This window comes from Arvicanthis niloticus, chromosome 13 (genome assembly GCF_011762505.2).
Source record: "Arvicanthis niloticus isolate mArvNil1 chromosome 13, mArvNil1.pat.X, whole genome shotgun sequence".
NCBI lineage: Eukaryota > Metazoa > Chordata > Mammalia > Rodentia > Muridae > Arvicanthis > Arvicanthis niloticus.
This window is the reverse complement of record NC_047670.1, coordinates 67,212,804-67,234,364: the sequence shown is the minus strand read 5'-3', so window position 1 is coordinate 67,234,364 and position 21,561 is coordinate 67,212,804. Positions and strand designations below refer to the sequence as shown.

At 40.8% G+C, this 21,561-nt stretch overlaps 1 protein-coding gene across 2 annotated transcripts in view; it reads right to left on the bottom strand.

Annotated features, from left to right (window-relative positions):
* Pdzrn4 (PDZ domain containing ring finger 4) overlaps positions 1-21,561 on the bottom strand; it is a 338,484-nt gene that overhangs the window by 13,598 nt on the left and 303,325 nt on the right. For both annotated transcript variants that reach the window (XM_034516734.2, XM_034516735.2), the window contains 3 exons: positions 11,911-12,009; positions 9,014-9,076; positions 2,791-2,892 (listed from right to left, as the gene is read on the bottom strand). In XM_034516734.2, coding sequence (XP_034372625.1) covers positions 2,791-2,892; positions 9,014-9,076; positions 11,911-12,009 — 264 coding nt within the window. The remainder of the gene's footprint in view (positions 1-2,790; positions 2,893-9,013; positions 9,077-11,910; positions 12,010-21,561) is intronic.

Sequence of the window (21,561 nt, the reverse complement as noted above, 5' to 3'; positions counted from 1 at the left end):
ATGCTAACTAAGAATTCTATATTCTTTAATCCTTTATTTTGAGCCATGAAGCTGTACAATTTAACTCTTAAACAAAATCATTTCAAGCTAAGTATGTTTACTTCTTATAAATTTGGCATGGGCGCCGGGCGGTGGTGGCGCACGCCTTTAATTCCAGCACTTGGGAGGCAGATTTCTGAGTTCGAGGCCAGCTTGGTCTACAGAGTGAGTTCCAGGACAGCCAGGACTACACAGAGAAACCCTGTCTCGAAAAACCAAAATAAATAAATGAATAAATAAATAAATAAATAAATAAATTTGCCATGGACTGTTTTTGTTTGTTTGTTTTTGATCAGGTCAAAGCTAGAATCTTCCTGATAGTTACATAGGAACAATCTTCTGAGGGCTAAGTAAAGTGGTGGGAAAGCTCAGAACAAAGTAGAAATGATTCTCTAATTGGCCATCCACAGTCGTGTGTCTATCTTAGAGACTGGAGCATGTACTGCAGCAGAAGGTCCCCTCATTGCTCCCTCTCTCCCTACTGTACCTCCGCATCACTCATTCAACTTCAGTCCATGCACTACCTGAGCTGAGCTGCCAGGAAGGAGGGATCACCTTCACAGGACACTGTGTCTGCACAATGTAGGTCACACATAGCATTGTGGAGAAAGAACAGAGAACAGCGACTCAAAGGTAGTGGCTCCAAGGGTCTCAGAGAGCCCTCTCTGCCCCCCATCTCCCCGAGGGAATGGGATAGAAAAGCAATATCTTTAATGGTCTGAGGAAGAAAACGGGCAGGAAATGAAAGAAAGGTGACATGGAATGAAGGAAATGAGTTATTTAAAAATATTGCACAGATGCACAATACTGCCTCCGGCAAGCACATAGATCATTTCCAAGAATCTGCAAAGTGTTCGAAACATTTTTAAACACATTAGGAAAAGCACACAAAAAGCTTCCCTGCTCTCCCTGCATGAAGTACACATGACCACAATACACAAGACATACTGAATTTGATAGACAAAGATAGCAGATGGAAAAGCAGGATTTGTTCTCTGGTTTTTCTTTTTCTTCTTCTTCTTTTTTTTTTTTTCAACTTAGCATGTACCGTGTAAATTCTATTTTTAAAGTATGGTGTTAAGATGAGTTTTCTTGGATGATCTCGCTGGAAATCTGATTTTTCAAAGCAATTGTGTCTTTTCTAATTGCATGGAGCCACATTTTTGTTGTTGTTGTTGTTTTTTTTTTCTTTCTTCCACGACCAAGGGTGAAGGCAAATCCTGGTTTAAGTAGGGAGCACATTGTTCTGTGACATCAGTGATGTCTGTTATCAAATGTGGAAACAGTCTGATTTGATGATTCATGCTCCAACACTGACTCTTTCAGGTGATAGTTCAGGAGGGTGGGCCACATAGTCACCTTCTTTCTGCCAGGCCGGTGTCTATGCCAAACACTAGCAGGGACCAGTCTTAAAAGCCACGAATATCTATTCCTTCTCTTGCCCATTACAGCCAGGTTGGAAATGCCTCAGCTCTAAATTCATGAGTTTCCCCAGCAGCTACACTGACAGAGACAGGAAATTGACTTATACCTTCCTACACCCTGGATGGCCACTCAATTCATTTCAACGCACTATGAACTTGGCTGATATAGACCCCTTTAATATTTTTTCCCTTAAGGAAATGGCATCGGTGAGATAATTGGCTCAAGAACATTCTAGATAATTGGTACAATTCCCAATGTATTTTAAACATTCCTTCCTAGCAAGAATGCACTCCAGCCTGTCGTATGGGCTCATTTCTCCCCACTACGAAGACCTCAGGTATGTAGCGTTACTCCCCTCCAGGCTATAGCAGACTTTATGAGAACCATTTAGCATGGTCAAGGGCATAAAGGAAATATATGCGAAAAGAGTGGTCTTTTATAACCACTATATCCAAGTCTGGACCCAGCCTGACAGTGAACTCTACTTACTCAGTGTAATTTATAGAGAGAATGTAGCTACTGAGTCTGAGAAATATCAGATCAATAACCTAGGAGACAAATGGTGACACAGCTAACTTCCCTCATGCGACTGACAGGTGGATGGGACAGTGACAGCCCACTGTCATTTTTGCATTCGATGGGACTGGAAAAGCATGTGAAGGGAGACACCAGCTAAGCACCTTTCTCCCATCATTACCTCAACTTTATTCTGATGACATTGTCCTCTGTCAAGATATAAAAGTACTCCCTTTGAAGCATCCCTGGGGGGAGGGGTGGGGTGCAGATAAATGTTCTTTCTCACGTTAGGCGTGGCAAAGAGCTCACGTCCTTCACAGGACTGCACCATAGATATACTTCATTTGATAGAATTATTTTAGGAAGATTTAAGATGATAGCTACATATGCTAATATCATTCTCATTAGTGAATCCTTCATGATGCCTTAATATGCCAATTATGTATTTTAGATGGAAGCCTAAAGGGAGGGTCTACACAGAATTTAAAATAATCTGCAGTCAACTATATCTCATTTGTTGATCCATTTAAATACCTACCAAGCAGAGGGAGAGGGAGTTTCACTTCATGCATTTTAAATATTCCCCCCTAAAATTGGGTACTTAGCTGCCTTTCTGTGGAGTCTTTAACAGACTTTTTTGGGTTAGGTTGGGCAGTGAGGATCAGACTTTGCAGAATTTCATATTGTTTCATGGGTTATACAAACACCCATGAAAGTGATTGGATGCCACCCAGCAGGAACGCATGCGCACTCATTCATGAGCTCCAAGACTATAAAGTACAGCCTCAAGATCCCGCTCTTTGCTCGGACCTGCATGTCGGGCCTGGCGATCAACAGCACAATTCTCTTACACTCATCGCTCGAGAGCAGAGCCACGGCTTCTTCCCGGTTCTGGATGTCTTCCCCATTTATCTAGAGAACAAATGAAAGTGGCACATTAGTTTCTATTTCCACAATGCTGCACACAATAAATGGCAAATATCAGCTCATTTATGGTGAATGTATGGACAAGGAAGCTCCCACAATGGGCCTCCTCGTCACCCCTCCGTGGAAAGTGCCTTCACTCAATTACACGCGTGCTGTAAGAGCCGTATCGATCCCTGAAGGATGGTGGACATCACAGGAAGCAGTTATGTTCATAAATGTCCAACCTGCGCCCTGGAAACATACATCTAGCAACACAATTAACCAGCCCCTGACAGGTGACGTTCATCTTTCTCCGCTCAGAGTAATGGAAGTGTCACTCTGAGATAATAGCGCTGGGGAAGCGGCCAGCAGTTCCACAACTGAAATCCGTCATCCTGCACGCTCCCGGGAGCCAATTAGAGCGCTGCAGACTGCCTCTGAGCAGGCTGCTCTCCCAGACCGCTGCTGACCTGGGTTCGGTTAATCACTGCATACTGGTGTGGGGGTCTGACTCAGTTGTCCGAACATCACTCTGGCTATCTCCCAAATGAGTCTAATCCACAGGGAGAACAGCAGGTCTTTAGGACCCTGTTCCTAGCACTGACTCCTCGTAAGGATTGCCCATTTCCTCTTTCAACAAAACACATGCAATATTACCGATATACTTGGAATGTTTAAAGATTGGCATTAAGCAAAATGAAAGGAGAGAAAGAGAACAACCTTCAGCAAGCTTTTGATTGTGCGGGGAAAAAAATTCCTATAGCACTCAGACTTTCTTAGGCTCTAAAAATAGAGTGAACATCCTTCAGCTCCATTTTTGTGCCCAGATGCATTTGGTTTTAAGTTAGCATATTTTCTTTTGGAGGCTTAAAAATCATTCTGTTTTATTGATTTCTCAAACCCATAGAGACAATATTTTTCTACCGCTAGTGGAGTATCAAAATATGTGGAAATTTCAACACAGAAGAAATTCTGCCTAAATGAATTCTAATTATGTAAGTTAAACAGAGAAAAGATATGGGCATGCTAGCCAAGTTTTTTTTTTTTTCTTCCAGTAATTTTATATTTTCACCCAGAGTTTTCATTTTCGGGTCTCTGGGATTTTGGCTGATCCACAAGGGAAAACAGGTTTATCAAAAACACAAAACCAAACCAAAGCAAACAAAAAGCAAAATAACAACAAACAAAACTAGCCAAAGAATCTCAACTTTGGAAAACAGCAAATAATCCTTATTCCTAAACTCTTATTATAGATACTTAGGAGAGCAGAGCTCAAATGGAAAAAAAAAATTATATAACCTACAGGCCTTTTGTGTTCTTCACTAAATAGGTACCATCTTGTCTGTAGATAGGAGCCCATATGTTCACGGGTTTCATGTGTATTTCTTATGCCCAATTCTCAAACCTTGATCAACTGGGACTATGTTTTTTAAAAACTATGATGTTTATTTCCTTTGAGCTGAGGACTTTTAGACATTTCATGGCATTGCTTAGTTTGTCTGCAACTTATCGGTCTACTTGTCAGGTTCACCTGTCTCATCCTGGACATATTTGATGGCGAATGCTCTGTGATTTCTGACACGGCTAATCTCTGTATTTATTTATTTATTTATCTATCTATCTACCTATCTATCTATTTATGGCTTGGCGTTTACTGCTCACAACTCTCCTGTCTAGCATATGGCTACTTTCCCTTTCTGACCCAGTTTCACTCTGCTATCCTAATGTGGCCATCTCGTTTGCTGATTTTGATTAGATGCTCATAGTGGCCTTTTCAGAGGGTTGTGGTAAAGGGCTTAACCATGTTCCTACCACAGTGGCAGCTCATGCCCCTATGGATAGCCAATGTTGCATTATCACGCTCACTATTTACACTTTTAATCCCCTGTGATGGCAAGCTCTATCCTACCAAGTAAAGAAAACAGAGTAAAATCTGTAAATACTCAAATCCATAGTAGTAGGTTTGGCTCTGTCTAGACATATCTTTATTTTAGATGTAGTTCTAACTCTTAGGAAGCCACCAATACTGTGTCATGTTTGTTTTTCAATCCCCCTGGCCGGCATTGTGCTTTCTTCTCTGTAAACTTATAGCAGTCTGAGTTTTGGCTTCTAGGATTGCCAGTTAACACAAAGCATGTGTTGTGGAAGCCACTCGCCTTCAGGGTCACCCGTGAGATGAAATAAAGCCACCACAGAAATTTGCCATTAAAATATTATCTGCTTTTATTCTTTTTTTCAAAAGAGGGGTCACTTCGGCCAACTGGTTGGTAGATTTCAGTGCGGTGTGCTCAGGATTTTAGCTTGATGCTCCAACTGATACAAAGCAAGAAATGTGGCCATGTATTTCAGCAAAGAGTCCTCTCAAAGAATGAAAGATCTGAGGCAGGGAATCAGATAGAGCTTTCAACCTTCAGCTGCCTTTGTTCCTGAAATAATGGCTTGTGGTTAAGGGGGCTGCTAGTGGGAAAGCAGGTTGCTCTGCTGGAGGACACCAGGAAGACATAAAGCATCATAGAAGGCGGACGGCCAGCCCTGGCCCGCTCAGCCTCCAAAAGGACTTTTGGCTTAAGAAAGAATGAATGAATCTTGAGGAAAAGAGCGTGTAGGTTGTGTTTGAAATGAAGTTAATCTTTGTAGATAATTAGACGTAGACCTGAATCAACATATTAAATATTCAGTTCAAAATGGGTGTGGTTGGGGTCAGGGAAAGTAGGTATTGTCTTCATCCTGGGGAGATAAATGAATCAAATATTTCACTTTAGGCCTGATCTCCTAGGAGAGGAGGTATGTGGAGGAGCATGCCCAAAAGTCTATAAATGGCATAATACTGTCTTTTTATTTTTCTGTTTCAATGTGCCAATATTTAGGGTTCAATAGTATTACACCTGAGACAGGCAGACACCTGAAATGTTGGCATCCAACCTAAGGCATTTCTAAGGCAAAAACCTAAGTATCTTGGGCAAACGAAGAGTACTGTATTTTGTATGTATTTAATACCAAAAGGAGGAGAAGGGTATCTGGGGCTAGAAAAAGAATCAGGGAAAACTGTCATTCAAGGAGACAAAATGAACATCTAGGAAGACATGCCACATAGCAGTTCACATACAGTACAGTGAATGCAGACAGCTCACTCCAATGCTGTCATCCCCACCATGCCTTCTAGCAGAGCCTTCACAGCAAGAATCCACAGGCACATGGCTGGCTCTTTGGCCAGCATGGTATCAGCCTGCTTTCAGGGAGTCTTCAGTGTTTTTTACTCCAAGGAGACGGTGGGACATAGTATGTTCTCCTTCCAGGAACTGGTTATTGGTATAACACTTGACCCTTGCATTTCTGACTCAGACATACCTTTGTTGATGCGATACATTTTTAAAGTGAATTTCTGGCACAAATTGGATCTAAGTTCTTGTCAATGACATAGTGGACAGAACCAGCAAGCACTTTGCAGGAGAACATATGAGAAACTGGAAATAAAAACTTCTGGAGAAGTTGTCTCGTGGTTTTCCTTGTGCATAGATAGTCCCTTGGTGATGTCTACTACCTAAGTGAGTGTAGTGTGTGTGTGTGTGTGTGTGTGTGTGTGTGTGTGTATAATGTTTACCATCAGGAAGTCACCTGAGAAATCTATGCTATGCTAAAGGAAGAAAATATGAGCTCTGTGATGAGAGCAGGTTCATAAATAAACTCAACGTAGCTCATCATAATAGATAATTAAAGTCAGAGTTGACCCAGAGAGGTTTATTTAAATAGAAGCCAACCTTATGGCTAAGACGCGGTTCTTCTGTTTGTTTCATTGCCCTCTCCCTGGGAAAGGAGTCATTAATTGTTCATTACCAGGTATCCCATAATCTCCCCACCAGACAGATGGGAACTATTTGTCTGTAGATATAATTTTTGTCACAGTTTTATTTAATATAATTTTACCACTACCCTTAAGACACTTTGATTCTTATGTGTGTGAGACAAAATTGAATTCTAGGCTTTTTTTTTAAAATGTAATGTGTGTGTATTCATTTAGTTTGCTGTATTTGTCACAGAATATAAAGCAATCTGGCATAAACACCATTTATCAACCCTGCCATTGCCTCTTCAATGAACTAATTCCATTAAAGAATTCTTTATTATTCTCTAGGCATTTTTCTTTACAAATAAATCTGCATACAAAATAGCTAAGAACCTAGAAGCTTCAAAATATGCAGTCTCATGGAAACACGTGTACCCTATTTCTATCCAGTTAGCCAGAGAACTAAAGGGTGTAATTTTTTTCTAAATGTAATTTTTAAAGCTGTGCTTGTCTAGGGGACAGTGGTTAGCTGGAAAGTCGGAAGGGCCAGGTGATGGTATACTGGGTGCTATAGTTGTGGAGGATATATGGTTAGAAGAAGGATTGAGAGCTGACAGAGAAGCAGAAAAGAAAAATGTAATGGCTACATTTACTACATCAAAGCATGGCTGAGTAGAGTGGTTACTCTGAGGGTGCAAAACCTTCCAAGCTCTTTGGTTGCTGGACACCTTATTATGTGTTAGCACTTAGTGATCACAGAGAGTCAAGAAGTCACACTACTTCAGTGTAGATATTAATAAAGTGATGGCGCAGTTAATATTTCACTGTATTTGAAAAATACAGCATCTGACCCTTCCAATATCTATATTAAATATCAACTTAAGTAGGCTACCCTGGCAGAGCTTCTCTGTAGATTTTCCTCATCTGTCCTGAATGCCTGTTTCATTCATTGACTCTCTCTCTCTCTCTCTCTCTCTCTCTCTCTCTCTCTCTCTCTCTCTCTCTGTGTGTGTGTGTGTGTGTGTGTGTGTGTGTGAAGATTCTGATTACATGTCTTAAAAAAAAATGCCCCATCTAGATTTTCAGAGATACATTTGATTCCATGTGATGGACCCAACAATGGGTACAGCTCCATTTGCCTAACTACAGACCACTACTCATAACTCTTACTGTACTACATACTCTTGAGGTTTTCTGGAAACTGCTTAGACCTAAATCATCAGCAACCCTTACATTTTATTCTTTCCTAACCTTCGTAGAGGATCATGGAAAGAAAGGATATGTGGTATCAAACTAAGCAAGATGAGAGGTGTGAGCATGATAGAGGTTAGCAAGGTGGCCCTGGGTGCCAACAGGTAGCATACCAAATACCTTAGGGACTCCTCCACTATGCTCTGCTGTTCTGTGGTCTTCTGTGTGGGTTGCCGTCTTCCCACTTAGATGGGACAGGGTTCCCCAAGTGTATCTTGTATATTTTCTGAAGCTCAGAATTGTAGCAGAATGTCTGAAGAAGAATTCCCTGGGATCCCGGGGAAGATGTGGGAACTCTGGGTCTGCTATTACATCTAGAAGTTAAGTGTGCACCCCTTCAGTTGTCCAGACTAGTGCCCCTCTGTTTCACAGCTGTGACTACAAACTCTGCTGAGCAGTTTCACTTGGGGGTTGATCTGGACATCAGACTTTTCATGGAGTCTTCCAGTCACACTTTAAGGCAAGGACCCAAAAGGTATGTGAGGAGTTGAGGCAAGTTTAGAGTAGACTCAGTAGCTTCCTGTTAACCACCATCAGGTTGTGAGACTCTTGTTCCAGCCCTGTACCTCCTTGGCAGCTCACTCTCTAGACATGGGCTGCTGCTGGTCTGGATTTCTAGGCTTGTATAGTAAGGAAACCTATGGAACTATGTTCAAGTAGTTCATTCTGAAAAGGACAGCCATCAGGACTCTTGGGAGCTGCAGCTACTGTGTAGTACTGGTCATTTTTTAGCACTGTGCTAAGCACACTTCACACATCTCACGAAAGCTTTGTAACAATAGCAGGTTATACCTCAAGATACGAAAATGGACATGCAATGGCAGAAGGCAGACAGTGTGAGGAAACCAATAGCTGGAAGCCAAAGCCTCCTTCCAGGAGCTGTGTCTCAAGAACTGTCACCTAATAACTCTAGAGAGATGGTACCGCTTTTACTTTCAAAGTGCTTAGAATGATAGTATTTTGTTTTATAGATGATAATATGCAAAAACAATGACAAGCTCTTTCCCCCCCAAGGTTTTTACGAGAAACAAGATAAAATGAAAGCCGTTAGATGGCCTGTGGGAAACTTGAGGAAATAAACATGTCACGTACTTGTAAAATACGATCCCCTTCTCGAATCCGGCCATCCTTGGCAGCGATGCTATTTGGGTCAACCTGTAATAGAGAAGGCATACATCTTCAGGGCCATACAATATCTTTCTGAGAGCTTACAATGTAGTTTTAAAATATATTAAGATATTGTAGTTTTAGACTATATTGGGTCAGAATTCTCAATTGATTCACAGCAGGGTATGAGCCATTTTTTTTTTCCTCCGTCAAAAAAAAAAAAAAAAAAAAAAATCACAGATTCTAAAGCTGTAAATGAACCACTTTAAAGTTAACAATAATAAAATGGACTTGGCAGACCTTCAATTGCAGGACATTTTTTCATCCCTTTCTCCTCCACCCCTGCCTTCCCTTTTCATATCATTTTAGTCATTTTTGAAGCCCAGTTGTCAGACAGCCTTTACCTGTCAGGATGCTCTGATGACGTTAATACCAGGACTTTTTCTGGACTCAGGAAATTTACAGTATATAATGTGACCTGTAAATAATACTGGAAATCTCTTAGGAAAGCTGACAGATCTCTTAAGCCCATACTTAGTAATGAAAATTTGGTCTCACAAGCGTACTATATTTAAAGAGATTTTTAAAATCTATATTGTTCAAGAATTTAAAAAAAATCTATCTGTCCATCCTGTTAACTGGGTTACCACTTTACGCAGAGTGCTAATTACATCGGCTTTGCATTACTAGAACAGAGAGAGATTTAAAGCTCTACTAAGAGTGTCCTAACATTTTAACAGGCCAAACTGGAGTGATGGCTTTCAGTTCCTTGAGGCGATTTTATCTATTGCATTTGTTAGTATTCTGTCTAAACTCCACCTCCCCAGTTGCCTGGCAATAGCCAGGTATGCTCCTCCCCACAGTTACCTGGCAACCGCCAGGTTAGGCGATCCACTATAAAAGGGGCTGCTTGCCCCCTCCTCGCTCTCTTACTCTTATTCTCTTACTCTCTTACTCTCTCACTCTCTCTCTTACCCTCTTGCCTCTCTGTCCCCTCCCCCACCTTCCTCTCTCTCCACGTGGTCATGGTTGGCCTCTACTTCTCACTCTCTCTTATCTCTTCCACCTTCCTCTCCCCACCTTTGCCCTTTCCCCTGAATAAACCTCCTCTCCCTTGGAACCGCGTGGTCTGGAGTGGTCTGTTCGGAGCTGCAGTCGGACTTTTTCTTAAAAGAACTAATAGCGTTCCTATGATAGTTCCAAATCATTGGTATAGGCTTGTTCCCTCCGAGCTTCTTTTCTGAGTTAAGTGTTTCAAGTTCTGCATGAGGTTGATCTGTTCAGTTCTAGCATCATGTGTTATTTCCTTATTAGGAGTCCCAGTCGAACACTGAGAGGAAGAGGAGTCGTCCACCCCAAAAGGCCCCATGGTCATGGCAGTAAAAGGGCAAGTCTTTCCAACCGCACATGTTTGATTCCTGTGGCCTCTTTACCACCTCTAAAAAGAGAGGTTTTAAGTCCAACAGATTTAAATACCAAACACAGACTTGCCAGAATGCAGATGATTATGCTATTGATTTGTGTCCCTTTAAAAATCCATCCAATACATGGAACTTTGTCTTTCAAGCTTAAAACTAAATCAAACCACCCATAAAACTGCTGGTCTCTGTATACATTACAGAAAAAGTTTAGTAAGTATTGCTTGACCCCTCCATCCCTTTGTCAGAGGGATCACTGGAATCCTTCATTTTAAAGAAGTAAGATAAAAGAAATTTAAAAGATAAATATAGCTCATGGCCGATCTCTTGAATATTCTAATCAACTCTGTAGAAAACTACTGTATCTAGTCTCCTTTAAAGTGCTTTTTTAACACTATAGCCATGGAAACGTAGACTGCAGAAACACTAGCATCTACTTTGCCTAACCCTTACTGCAGGAATTAAGCTATGCCATATGCACATCTTCGTGTTGACTACAAGTGTACTTTTAAATAATATGTATAGGTCTTCTACATACATGCTGTGGTTGTATATCCTGGGGGTGTTTGTGGAAATTCTTACAGTGGGAGAGGGAGGGGTGTCCTTGGGACACTTTTCCTCCTACTGGATTAGCCTCGTCCAAACTTGGCATGAGGTTTGTGACTAGTCTTTTGGCATCTTGTTACGTTGTGTTCGGTTGATATCCCTGGTAGGACTGCTCTTTGCTGAAGGGAAACAGGAGAAAGTGGAGCTGGGGAGAGGAGAGGTAGGAGGAGGGGTGGAGGGAATGGAGGGCTACAGTTGGGATGTGTTATATGAGAGTTTTTAGAATTCAAAAAGCACCCACATACTTTATTTTCTCTTTCTAATATGATCTACTCTTCCTGAAATCTGTTCTAATAAATTGTGTTTGATAATCTTTCAAGCTAACACTAAAATGGTGACTAAAATGTAGGTTTTTTTTTTTTTTTTCCTCTTGAAAATGATCTTGTGGTTGAATAAAAGAAATGGGCAGATGTACTTCTTGGGCATTTAAATCTATTAACCCCACCCACGGAGTAAAAGAGGTGATTATTATGCCTGCTAGTTTAAAATAATTAGCCAATACTGTTGTTCGCAGTGTATAAAGAATGCAATGGAATGGAAGGACAAATGTTTGGGGAGCAGGGCTGAGCTCAGCCTGCTGCTGTCTTAGGGGAATTTATTCAAATTGATACAATGTTACCACTTTCACACTTTTTTCCTTGCTGGGATTCTGCAGGGAAAGCCTCTGCGCTAAACACGCTGATGATAATTGCGTTACTTGGGCAGCATAATTTGCTCTCCTAATTGAAAGTGGCAAGAGTTGGAAGGCAGCCAGTTCTTCACACTCAGGCCTTGGAAAAGAGGCTTCCCTCCTCCTGAGCCCTTTCAAGTCCTCCTTCTCTTCTCCTTCCTGTCAGGTCCTCCCACAGCAGCTCTTACCTCGCTGACATAAATGCCTGTGTCTTCTTCATCATCCGTTCGGTAGCAGACCGTCAGGCCCAGCTTCTCTTGACTGCTAACACGATACAGCTCGACCTCCTGAGGGAATGGACATGCATATTGAGACATTAATCTCAGAGTGAAAACTCAAAAGATGCATTTCCGGTCATTGTGAGGAATTTTAAATATCATCGTCTGTCTAACATCTGAAATTAACTTTTGTGACCAAAAGCATTGAAATTTACTTTCATCAAATTTTTTGAGACTTAAATTAGCATTTCAAATGTTCATTCTGTAGTTGGAAATACATAGAGTCTCACGAATTTGCACAGCAAACTGCATAGATTAGTAAGTTGGGATATAAAGTATTTGAGACTATCAAAGAAAGTAGAAAAGGGCTTTGCAAACATTGCTACAGAATTTTTGTCTATAATGTGATAAAATGACATAAGTTTGAACAACAACAACAAGGCTACACTGAGTCGTTCTGTTAGTTCTTCCTCTGAGTTTTATACATTGTGATAAGAAGCAAGGGTTTGTGTAGGTCAGGTCAGATTTTTCTATTATCCTGCAGAAACCCCCAACCTTGGAAAGAAATGGGTTCATCCAGCTGAAGGGAGAGACATCATCCGCTACACAGGGCAGAGGCGGTGATTCAGAACACAGCAGTGAGCGAACAAGAAAATACATTCAGTGACAGGTACCACCGAGGGGCTGGGAATGGCAGCTCCAGGTAATGTGTACTGGATCTGTTTCCTGATTTATGTTTGGTAAAATAATAATAAATTTCAGTTTCCTATAATGAAATGGGCTTGTGCCACTCTCAGATGCCGACTGGGATAAATCACACAATTCCAAGTGTTAAAAACGGCAGCTATAGTCTTGGGAAACTTGTTCCTACTGTGGAGAAAGTAAGACCTTCCACTAAGCAGTCAGAGGAGGGAGGAGGGTGTGATTTGGAAGGGAAGCCTGGCTCTTGGCTTCAGCCCTGTGGAGCTGTGTCCTTCTCAGTGCTGTCAGTGAAGCCTCTTCAATAAACAGGAGTGTCATCTGTCATCGTGAGCTTAGCCACTGCCAGGAAGGATGTTGTCATTGCTTCCCAGTCTTTCCTTGCCTGCATAGATTTTTGTAAAAGTGAACCTATATTTAAGAAGTCTTTCCTTTTTGATGGGAAATGTGTGTGTGTGTGTGTGTGTGCACGAATATATAAAGTGATTATGAAGTTGAATAACATAATAGTATGGACATATAGATCTGTTTTCCCAAATTGAATATTGAAATCCTAACCCTTGAGATGATTGTCTGATTAGGAGGTGAGACCTTTGGAAGGTAGTTAGGTCACAGTGGTAAGACTGGAAGAAATTAGCACTCCTATGAAGAAAGGGGCAGAGTTGCTCTGAGGCATGTAGGTCACAGGTAGATGGTGCCCTTGATGAAAAAGTAGGCCCACGGGCTGGAGAGATGGCTCAGTGGTTAAGAGCACTAACTGCTCTTCCTGAGGTCCTGAGTTCAATTCCCAGCAACCACATGGTGGCTCACGATCATCTGTAATGGGATCCGATGCCCTCTTCTGGTGTGTCTGAAGACAACAACAGTGTAATCGTATACATTAAATAAATATTAAAAAAAAAAAAGAAAGAAAGAAAGTAGGCCCACTGAGAGACCAAACTGCCTCTGCTTTCATCCTGAAGCTCCCCGCTCCAGCTCTGAGAAACGTGTCTGTACTTATTGAGTCACCTGATGTTTGCTGTCCTGCTACAGTACACAGAACAGACGAAGACAGACAGACGGAGACAGCAAGGCCCAGCTTAGCTACCCAAGAGCTAAAGTACTGCTGCTTAATACAGACGCGTTCACTTGGCTGCAAACACGAGGACGCTTTCTACAACATTCTGCAACATCTGGAGAAATTCCCTCCCTTTAGCCTTAGCATATCAGAGATGCCCTGGTCACTGAGTAAAAACTGTTTGTTTAAATGATGTGCTATAAGCCCTGGGTAAATTCTTAATGAGGACATTTACTATCATAAACTCCAATGACCAATAATTTTATAGCCAGCAGCGAATATAAAACAAAATGTAGCCTTCTTCCCTGAGACAAGTGTTGTACATTATTACAAAATGGAACCACAGGATGTAAGTGTGCAGAGGAACTGCAAGCTACAGTAAAAGCTTTTAAAAGCAAGCTGAATGAGAACACTGGCAAACGTGCCAAACTGGATGGAGAGAAGGCCATGAGGGCTCAACCTACACAAAGAGGTACTGGGAACAGGAGAGATGGTCCCCGGGAAAAAGCATGCCAATTGGTTGTTCAGTGCCAGACGTTTAGCTCGGCATGGTGGCACACATCTTAATTCCAGCATTGGAGAGGCAGAAGCAGGTGCATCTCTGAAATCTGAGGCCAGCCTGGTCAGCCGAGGCAGCCTAGTCTACATTGTTAGTTCTAGGATGGCCAGAGCTATATGGTGAGACACTATGTCAAGAAAAACAAAACAAACAAAAGCAAAAACAAAAGAAGACATAAATACAAGTAACATTATATGGAACATTAACTATGATTGGGCTATATTTGAGATATATTTATATATACAATATATAATGTATGTACAATATATATATTGTATATATACAATATATACATTTATTATATATTATACATATGTGTATATATTATATATACTATATATAGTATATGTGTATATATATGTAAATATATGTATATATATGTATATGTGTATGTATATAACTAGAAATGAAGCCATGAATTTGAAGGAGAGGTATATGAGAGTGTTTGAAAGGAAAAAAGAGAAGGAAGAAATGTAATTAAATTTCAATCTCAAAAATAAACAATGACTACAACAAACCAACTAAGCTATCTGGGGAGCAGAAAAAGGTGGGAAACCCATCTGTCTCAGGGCAGAACAGGAAACAAGGACTCCATTTTTCACCCAAAGGGGAAACACATACAGCAAGCAAAGGTCTCCTCCAAACTGACAGCTTGCTCCTAGCTCTGGAGGCTGATAGTCCCTAACCAAACCTGGACCACCAGGAAGGAGTCACAGCCACAGATCTGCCTCTTCTAGGAAGAGTACAGTGAGCAAACAAGCCTGTTGTCCAAGAGGTCTCCAAGGAAACCTGAATACATTGCAGAGAGCTGCCTTTGCAGCTCTTAAATCAAGGCCGTCAATGAGTCTCAAGAAGAACTTCAACTGTCTCCCCAAAGCTAAGGAAGCATGTCTCACACCGGGGAAGGTATTTGCGTACAGATATACTTCTTCTCAGTATTTGCACAAAATTCCTAGACTTATCTGTCCACTTTTTGGGCATCTGTCTAGGAGAGCATAGCAGAGTGCTGTGTAATAAGACTGAGTGCATCTATTAACAACCGAATCCCTAGAGCTACACATAAGTAGCTACCCAAGTATTCAAAGAAAATAAAACCACTAAGATCTTGGGGTATTTATTTCAATATTTTCATACCTTTGAACCTAGATGAAGAGTATTAAAATTGTCTACCTAGTTTAGATTTCCAGGACACACCCTGTGTCTGAGACAGCACACACCCTCCCATGTCTAGCTGCCTGTGTCAGACTTTCTGCACAGGTGTTTCAGGCTTCCCATTTAAGCATCCCACCGTGGAAATCTGGTGTTTGCTCTGAGCTTCTGTTCTCTGTACTTGAGAAGTAAAACTGATGAATAAACCTCCTTTAAAAAAACTTGTTATTATCATGCATGTAAAATGTGGTGTAATGATACAGGTTTAGGAAAATTATCTCCTGGCCTCTAAAAGATTGAACTTTCAGCAGTTTACAGCAATTCCATAACACACCATGCACATAGTAAGTCCATACACATAATAACCTGCTGTCCTACTGTGTACTCAGCCTGGTTAAAGCCAACCATCCTTTGAGAGAACCATGGAAAAACCAACCTTACTAGGCTTTGGTCTACCTAAACAATCATCTTTCATAACCTAATCTTTAATCTTAGGTTGTACAGTCTCCCATGCCCTCAATCCTGACTCGTGAGTGTGTGTGTGTGTGTGTGTGTCTGATGATAATCTTTGCTAGAGGTAGGCAACAGTTGGAAGCAAACTCAAAATAAACACCTACCATCAATGCTGAAAACAGCGTGGATAAGCTTGATATGATGTGCGCACTGTTGTTTACCGTTCTTTTTCTATGCTTACTATACATTTTTCTTTGTAAAACTTTAAGGATTTCCATAACGAATCCCTCATTCCTTTCCCATGCCATGTTTTCTGTACTGTTCAGTAAGTACAGAGAAGAGCCTTCTGTTAGAGGTAGAACTAGGGACAGCAGGATATCAAAGAGGAACACACAGTAGACAAATCACGGATAGGCCAATAAACCATGATCTATGGACAGATGGAAAGTAGGAAGACAAGGGAAGAAAGTACAAAATTCAGGCTTGGGCTCAGATTAATACAAGATATGATGCTATGTTTTCATCCCTTGATACAACATCATAACATGCTGATATTTCTGGGGTTATCTTTAATGCATTCACTAGACAAATTTGGGACTGAATGTTGGTCCAGGATGTTGGCTTTTCTTCCAGAGAACCCCTGTTTGATTCCCAGCACCCACTTGGTGGCTTACCACTGTCTGTAGTTAAAGATGTGGGTGGATCTGACACATTTTTTTTTTTTAACTCTATGGGCAGTCCAACATGCAGACAGTACTCATATACACACAACAATAAAGGGGTTGATTCATATCACCACAGGCAGAAAATTCACAACTTCCTGTGTGTAAGCACGCACGTTCATGTGTGTGCATGGGTTCTTGGATGCCAAGGATGAAGGTCAGTCCGTTGCTCAGTCATGTTCCTCCATTGAAAAACATTTTTCTTTATATTTATTTATGAAATCTGTGTGTATTGGTTAAAGTACAACTTGTAGTAGTCAGTTCTCTCCTTCTACCATGTAGTTTTAGGGGAGGAATATAGGTAGTTGGGCAGGCAGTTCACAGCCTTTGCCTCCTGAGCCTTGTTTCCAGCCCCACCATTTTGAGACAGGGACTATGGAGCTAGTTATGGAGCTAGGAGTTTGTTGACTGGCAAGACTGCCTGGGACGTAAGCCCCAGGAATGTCCCAGTCTTGTTCTCCTCAGCACTGGGGTTACAGGCAGGTCTCAATGTGCAGTGCTTTTTATTTACGAGGGCTGGAACACCAAAGTCAGGTCTTTGAAGTTACATGATAAGCCCTTTCTCTACTGTGCTAGCTCCTCAGCCATGCACAGTTTTAATGCATGGGCTAAACTTCCAGGGTTAGAACTTCAGGCACTGAGGAAGGTCTGGGTATGATGACTTAGATCTCACAATTCACAAGCCAGCACCAGGGTGAGTTTACGGTACTTCCTGTGGTGGTTACACAATTCACACAGGTTCATGGAAGCACAAACTTCAGAGTGGAGGTTCTTGTAGTTGTATGATAACGTCGCTGAGAAGCAGCTTCTAGAATATGGTGGTTTGAGGCCAAGGGTAGCTGTGCAGACACTGTGAGATGGATCTGCAGCAGAAGTCGCATCCAGCACTCCTTTGTAGATCCCATGCTGGCTTCTGAAGAAGTGCTTGAAGCAACACATCATGCTTCCTGCATCTTCAAGCTCAGCTGTCTGTCTATCAGAAATTCATTAGAAAACCATAAAAGCGAAAAGCTACTGGCTCCTTCACAGAGACAATTCGGGTTGTGTGCAAGCTTCAGGCCTCCTGGCCTGATGCAGACCGCAGTGCTAATGCCACATCGTCACTGTGACTACAGGTGGATGCTTCACACACTTGGCACAGCCCTACTCACTTGGTCATAAACATGCTTCAAAATGCCTTGTCCTGGGAATGGATAAAGTTTCATTAAAAAAAAAATAATAATCAAGCCATGGCATGGTATCCATTCCTGTGAGAATTAGCTTGTATGTAGATGGAGCATGGAAAAGATTGGAATCAGAAGAGCTTTCTGTAAAGTATCCTACTCTTGGGACAAGAATGAGCCATTTAAACAATCATCTTCTCATTTACTCAGATTCACTATATTTTCATTAAAAAGAGAGGGAGAGACCACGAGTAAAGAAGAAAGTTAGTGCAGTACTGGGAATGCAAACAAATACAGGCATTTTAGAAATCAGTATGGAGGGTTCTCAATGGCCCCATATGATCCAGTTATCCCACCATACAGTAAATATCCAGAGAAGAAATCAGCATGTCACAGAGGCACCTGAATCTCATGCTTATCTCGGCACTAATCATACTTGTCAAGGTATGGGAGCAACCGTGATCTAAAACCAAATGAATGGACAAAGGAAATGTTGCTTATATACACCGTAGAATATAGCTCAGCCATCAAAATAACATTCTGTCATTTGCAGCAGCAAGGATGGAGGCCATTATGTCAGATGAAATGGCCTCACTAAAACAAATACTGAGTGTTCTTATTTATATGGGAATAACAAATGAATCCCTCGGAAGGAAGACTTAGAAGGGTCATTCCCAGAGCCTGTAAAGGGTGTGGGGAGAGAGACAGAGTGAAAAGCTTAGACACAAGGCGCAACCCTGGGTGAGGGGGAGTAACCCCCATGGTGCTGCTGACCCCTATCATTACCAGTAACTGACTGAACATTCCCAAGTAGCTAGTAGAAAGGATTTGGAATCGTTCTCAAAATAATGAAATGACAAATGTCTGAAGCAGTGAATTTGGTAATTAAATTGATACAATCACTACATATTATATGTAAGTCTTAACTATTACATTCCTCTCCAGAAATATACACAAATAGTATATTAACATAAGAATATATTTAATTTGAATATATTTAGTCAGAAAAGTATATATTTATCTTATTTGAAAAAAATAGAAATGAGTTGTATTAGGACACTGAAAAAATTAGCTTTCATGATTGAGTCTAGGAAGGAATTAAGAACTTACAAAGAAAACTAATCAAACTTTTGTTCTGTAGGTAAGACTCTAAGTACAGTGCTTTGCAAGCACTGAGTGGGAAAATATTATTACTCAAGCTGGAACAATATCTGGGACCAGAGAGAGCAGCCATCTCAAAGGAGACAGTGAGAAAGGAGGGCCATTCACATCACTGTCTTCAGTTAGTGTTGTATATTGATAATAATTAAGGAAATGCCTTGAAAATTATTGAAAAAAAAAAGTCTGTTGAAACTGAAAAGTTTAACCCCTGCAGAGAAGGGAAGCTTCTTACTAGGTTAAGAGGCTACTGTCTTCCAGGCAATGGAAACCCACATCACACTTACAAGAATATAAGGAACAAAATCCTTGGCCCAGTGAAAGACATCATTGCGTTCATAACAAATTATTCAGCAGCAAGAAAGTCTCATTTCTCATCACATTAGTGTAAGAGATAAGGCAGACAGCAAAGTCCCCTTGACAATATCTTCACTTCTGGGCTTTATCAGCAACTTCTTTCCCATTGAGATTATTCCTCAATTTACTATTTGAGTGCAGACGTTGTGAATTCTTTGAGAAATAGACCCGAGTTATCTGCTCCTCATTGTGGGCTGTGAATCCTCTTGACTCAAAAAACGCCCATTTTGATGAGGGTTTTAAGCTAAAGAAGAACACGGATTCCACCTGTGTGGAAACTGAGGGAGAGGCTGGTCATTGGAATACAAGTAGAAATGGAAGACCAAGATACAAGAACATAAACTTCTGTGTATGGAAAGTCTACTGGGACAGGTGACTTTACGGAACATGGAATCCACCTACATTGATTCTATATCTTAGCAATAATGATGAGTGCTGTTAGAAACATGGGAGGTAGGTGTCTCTTAGGACATACTGATTTCATTTCCTTTTGAACATTTAGCCATTATAGCTAGGTCCTACGATAGGCTTTGAGAGCCCTCATGCTATCTACAGTGATCACAGGGTATACATGAAAACCACGGGGAATCTGTATGCAGCAGATCATGTCTGCTGGGTCTTTTGAGGAGACTTGTCACTACTGGTAGGTGATTGTTTAAGAATGTAGGGATCCAAGGGTTTAAGTGTTGAGTCTTGAGCGTTTGAGTGAAGATTGAAATGACTGTTGATTATCTCTCTAATGGCATTGCCAATTATCACAGTCATTTGTGATGATTAGTTCTTGGGAGTTTTCCATCAGAACAACTTAAAATGCCAACACAGTGTACAAAAAGAATTATTTGCAAGTGTCATTCTAAAAGTAGCTTTTTTAGCACATACTAATTGTATACAAGAAAAGGCTTCATAAACATGTATATTTATCATATATATATGATTTATGTGCATATATAGGACTCATGTTTTCTATATACCTTGATATCCATGTAAGGTATTCATCATATTCCCATTTCCATTGCCCACACTTATCCGCTCCCAGTTTTCACTTCTCCTTGTTTCAAGTCTCTTTGTTGTTGTTCGATTCCACTCATGGGAGATATATGCTACTTACCCTCACAAGTCTGACTTTTCTCACTTAACAGGATGTTCTCTAGCTCCATTCTTTGTTCTGAAGACATAATTTTACCTTTCTCAGTGAGTGTATTCACCAATGGTCTTTATTCATTCATACAATTGGGCACTGAAGCTCGTTCCATGACTTGGCTACAGTGAAGAATGCCGCAGGGGACGGCTCTTCAGTACACTGACTTACAGTCCTTTGGGTAAATGTCTGGCAGAAATCTAACTGGATTATATGTAGTTCTATTTTTAGGATTTGGAAGAATTGCCATATGGATTTCCATAGTGACTGTGATAGTTACAATTCCACCAATAGTGTATAAAGTTTCTGCTTACCCTATATCCTTGCCAACATTTAAAAGTTTTTTTTTTCTTGATGACAGAAATTCTGAGTGATGTAAGAATGGAATCTCAGTATTGTTTTACATTTCCCTATGGCTTAAGGATGGTGAACATTTTTTCATTGTATTTTTTTGTACACTTGGGAATTGTCTGTTCAGTTCATCTGTTCATTTATTGACTGGGTTATTTACTCTTCTAATGTTTAGGGTTTTGAAGTCATCTTTTTATTAGCACCTATACATTGTGTCATGCTGGGCTTCATATAGACATTTCACATAAGTATAAAGTACAATTTGACCATCTTTTAGTCTAGGTCATCAGCCATGTGTTTTAGTTTAAAGTAATGATTTCAAGGATTGCACTCTCTAAGGAGAACCAACACTGTCCAGTTTTCAGATTCTCCCTTTAGCACCTTTGTTCTAACACTAAACACTTAGTTGCAGGCCTTTCTACTTTTCCCTATGAATAATTCATGCTTTTGCCTCTGCCCTTATATAGCTTTCAATCCACACGTAGGTAAAATGATGCGTAATGGAAATTCACAGTTCCCTTGTTCACTGCATTGTATTATGTAGCACAAGGTCAGTTGTTGTTAAGTCTATGTATTTGCTTCCTTGTGCTCCGGTCTGAGGAACTGAGCAGTTTTGGATAAGTGCATACACCCCAGTGGCCCTGGAGGCTCTGTGAAAATCCAGTCCACAAATCTCAGTTGGAGCTGCTTGGAAATCACTGTGCTTTTTGTGTCAGGTTACCTTTCTGTTCTCTTCTGTACTTCCCAGTTTTTGGTTTTTTTTTTTAAAGATTGGTTTATTTATTTATTATGTATACAGCATTCTGCCTGCATGT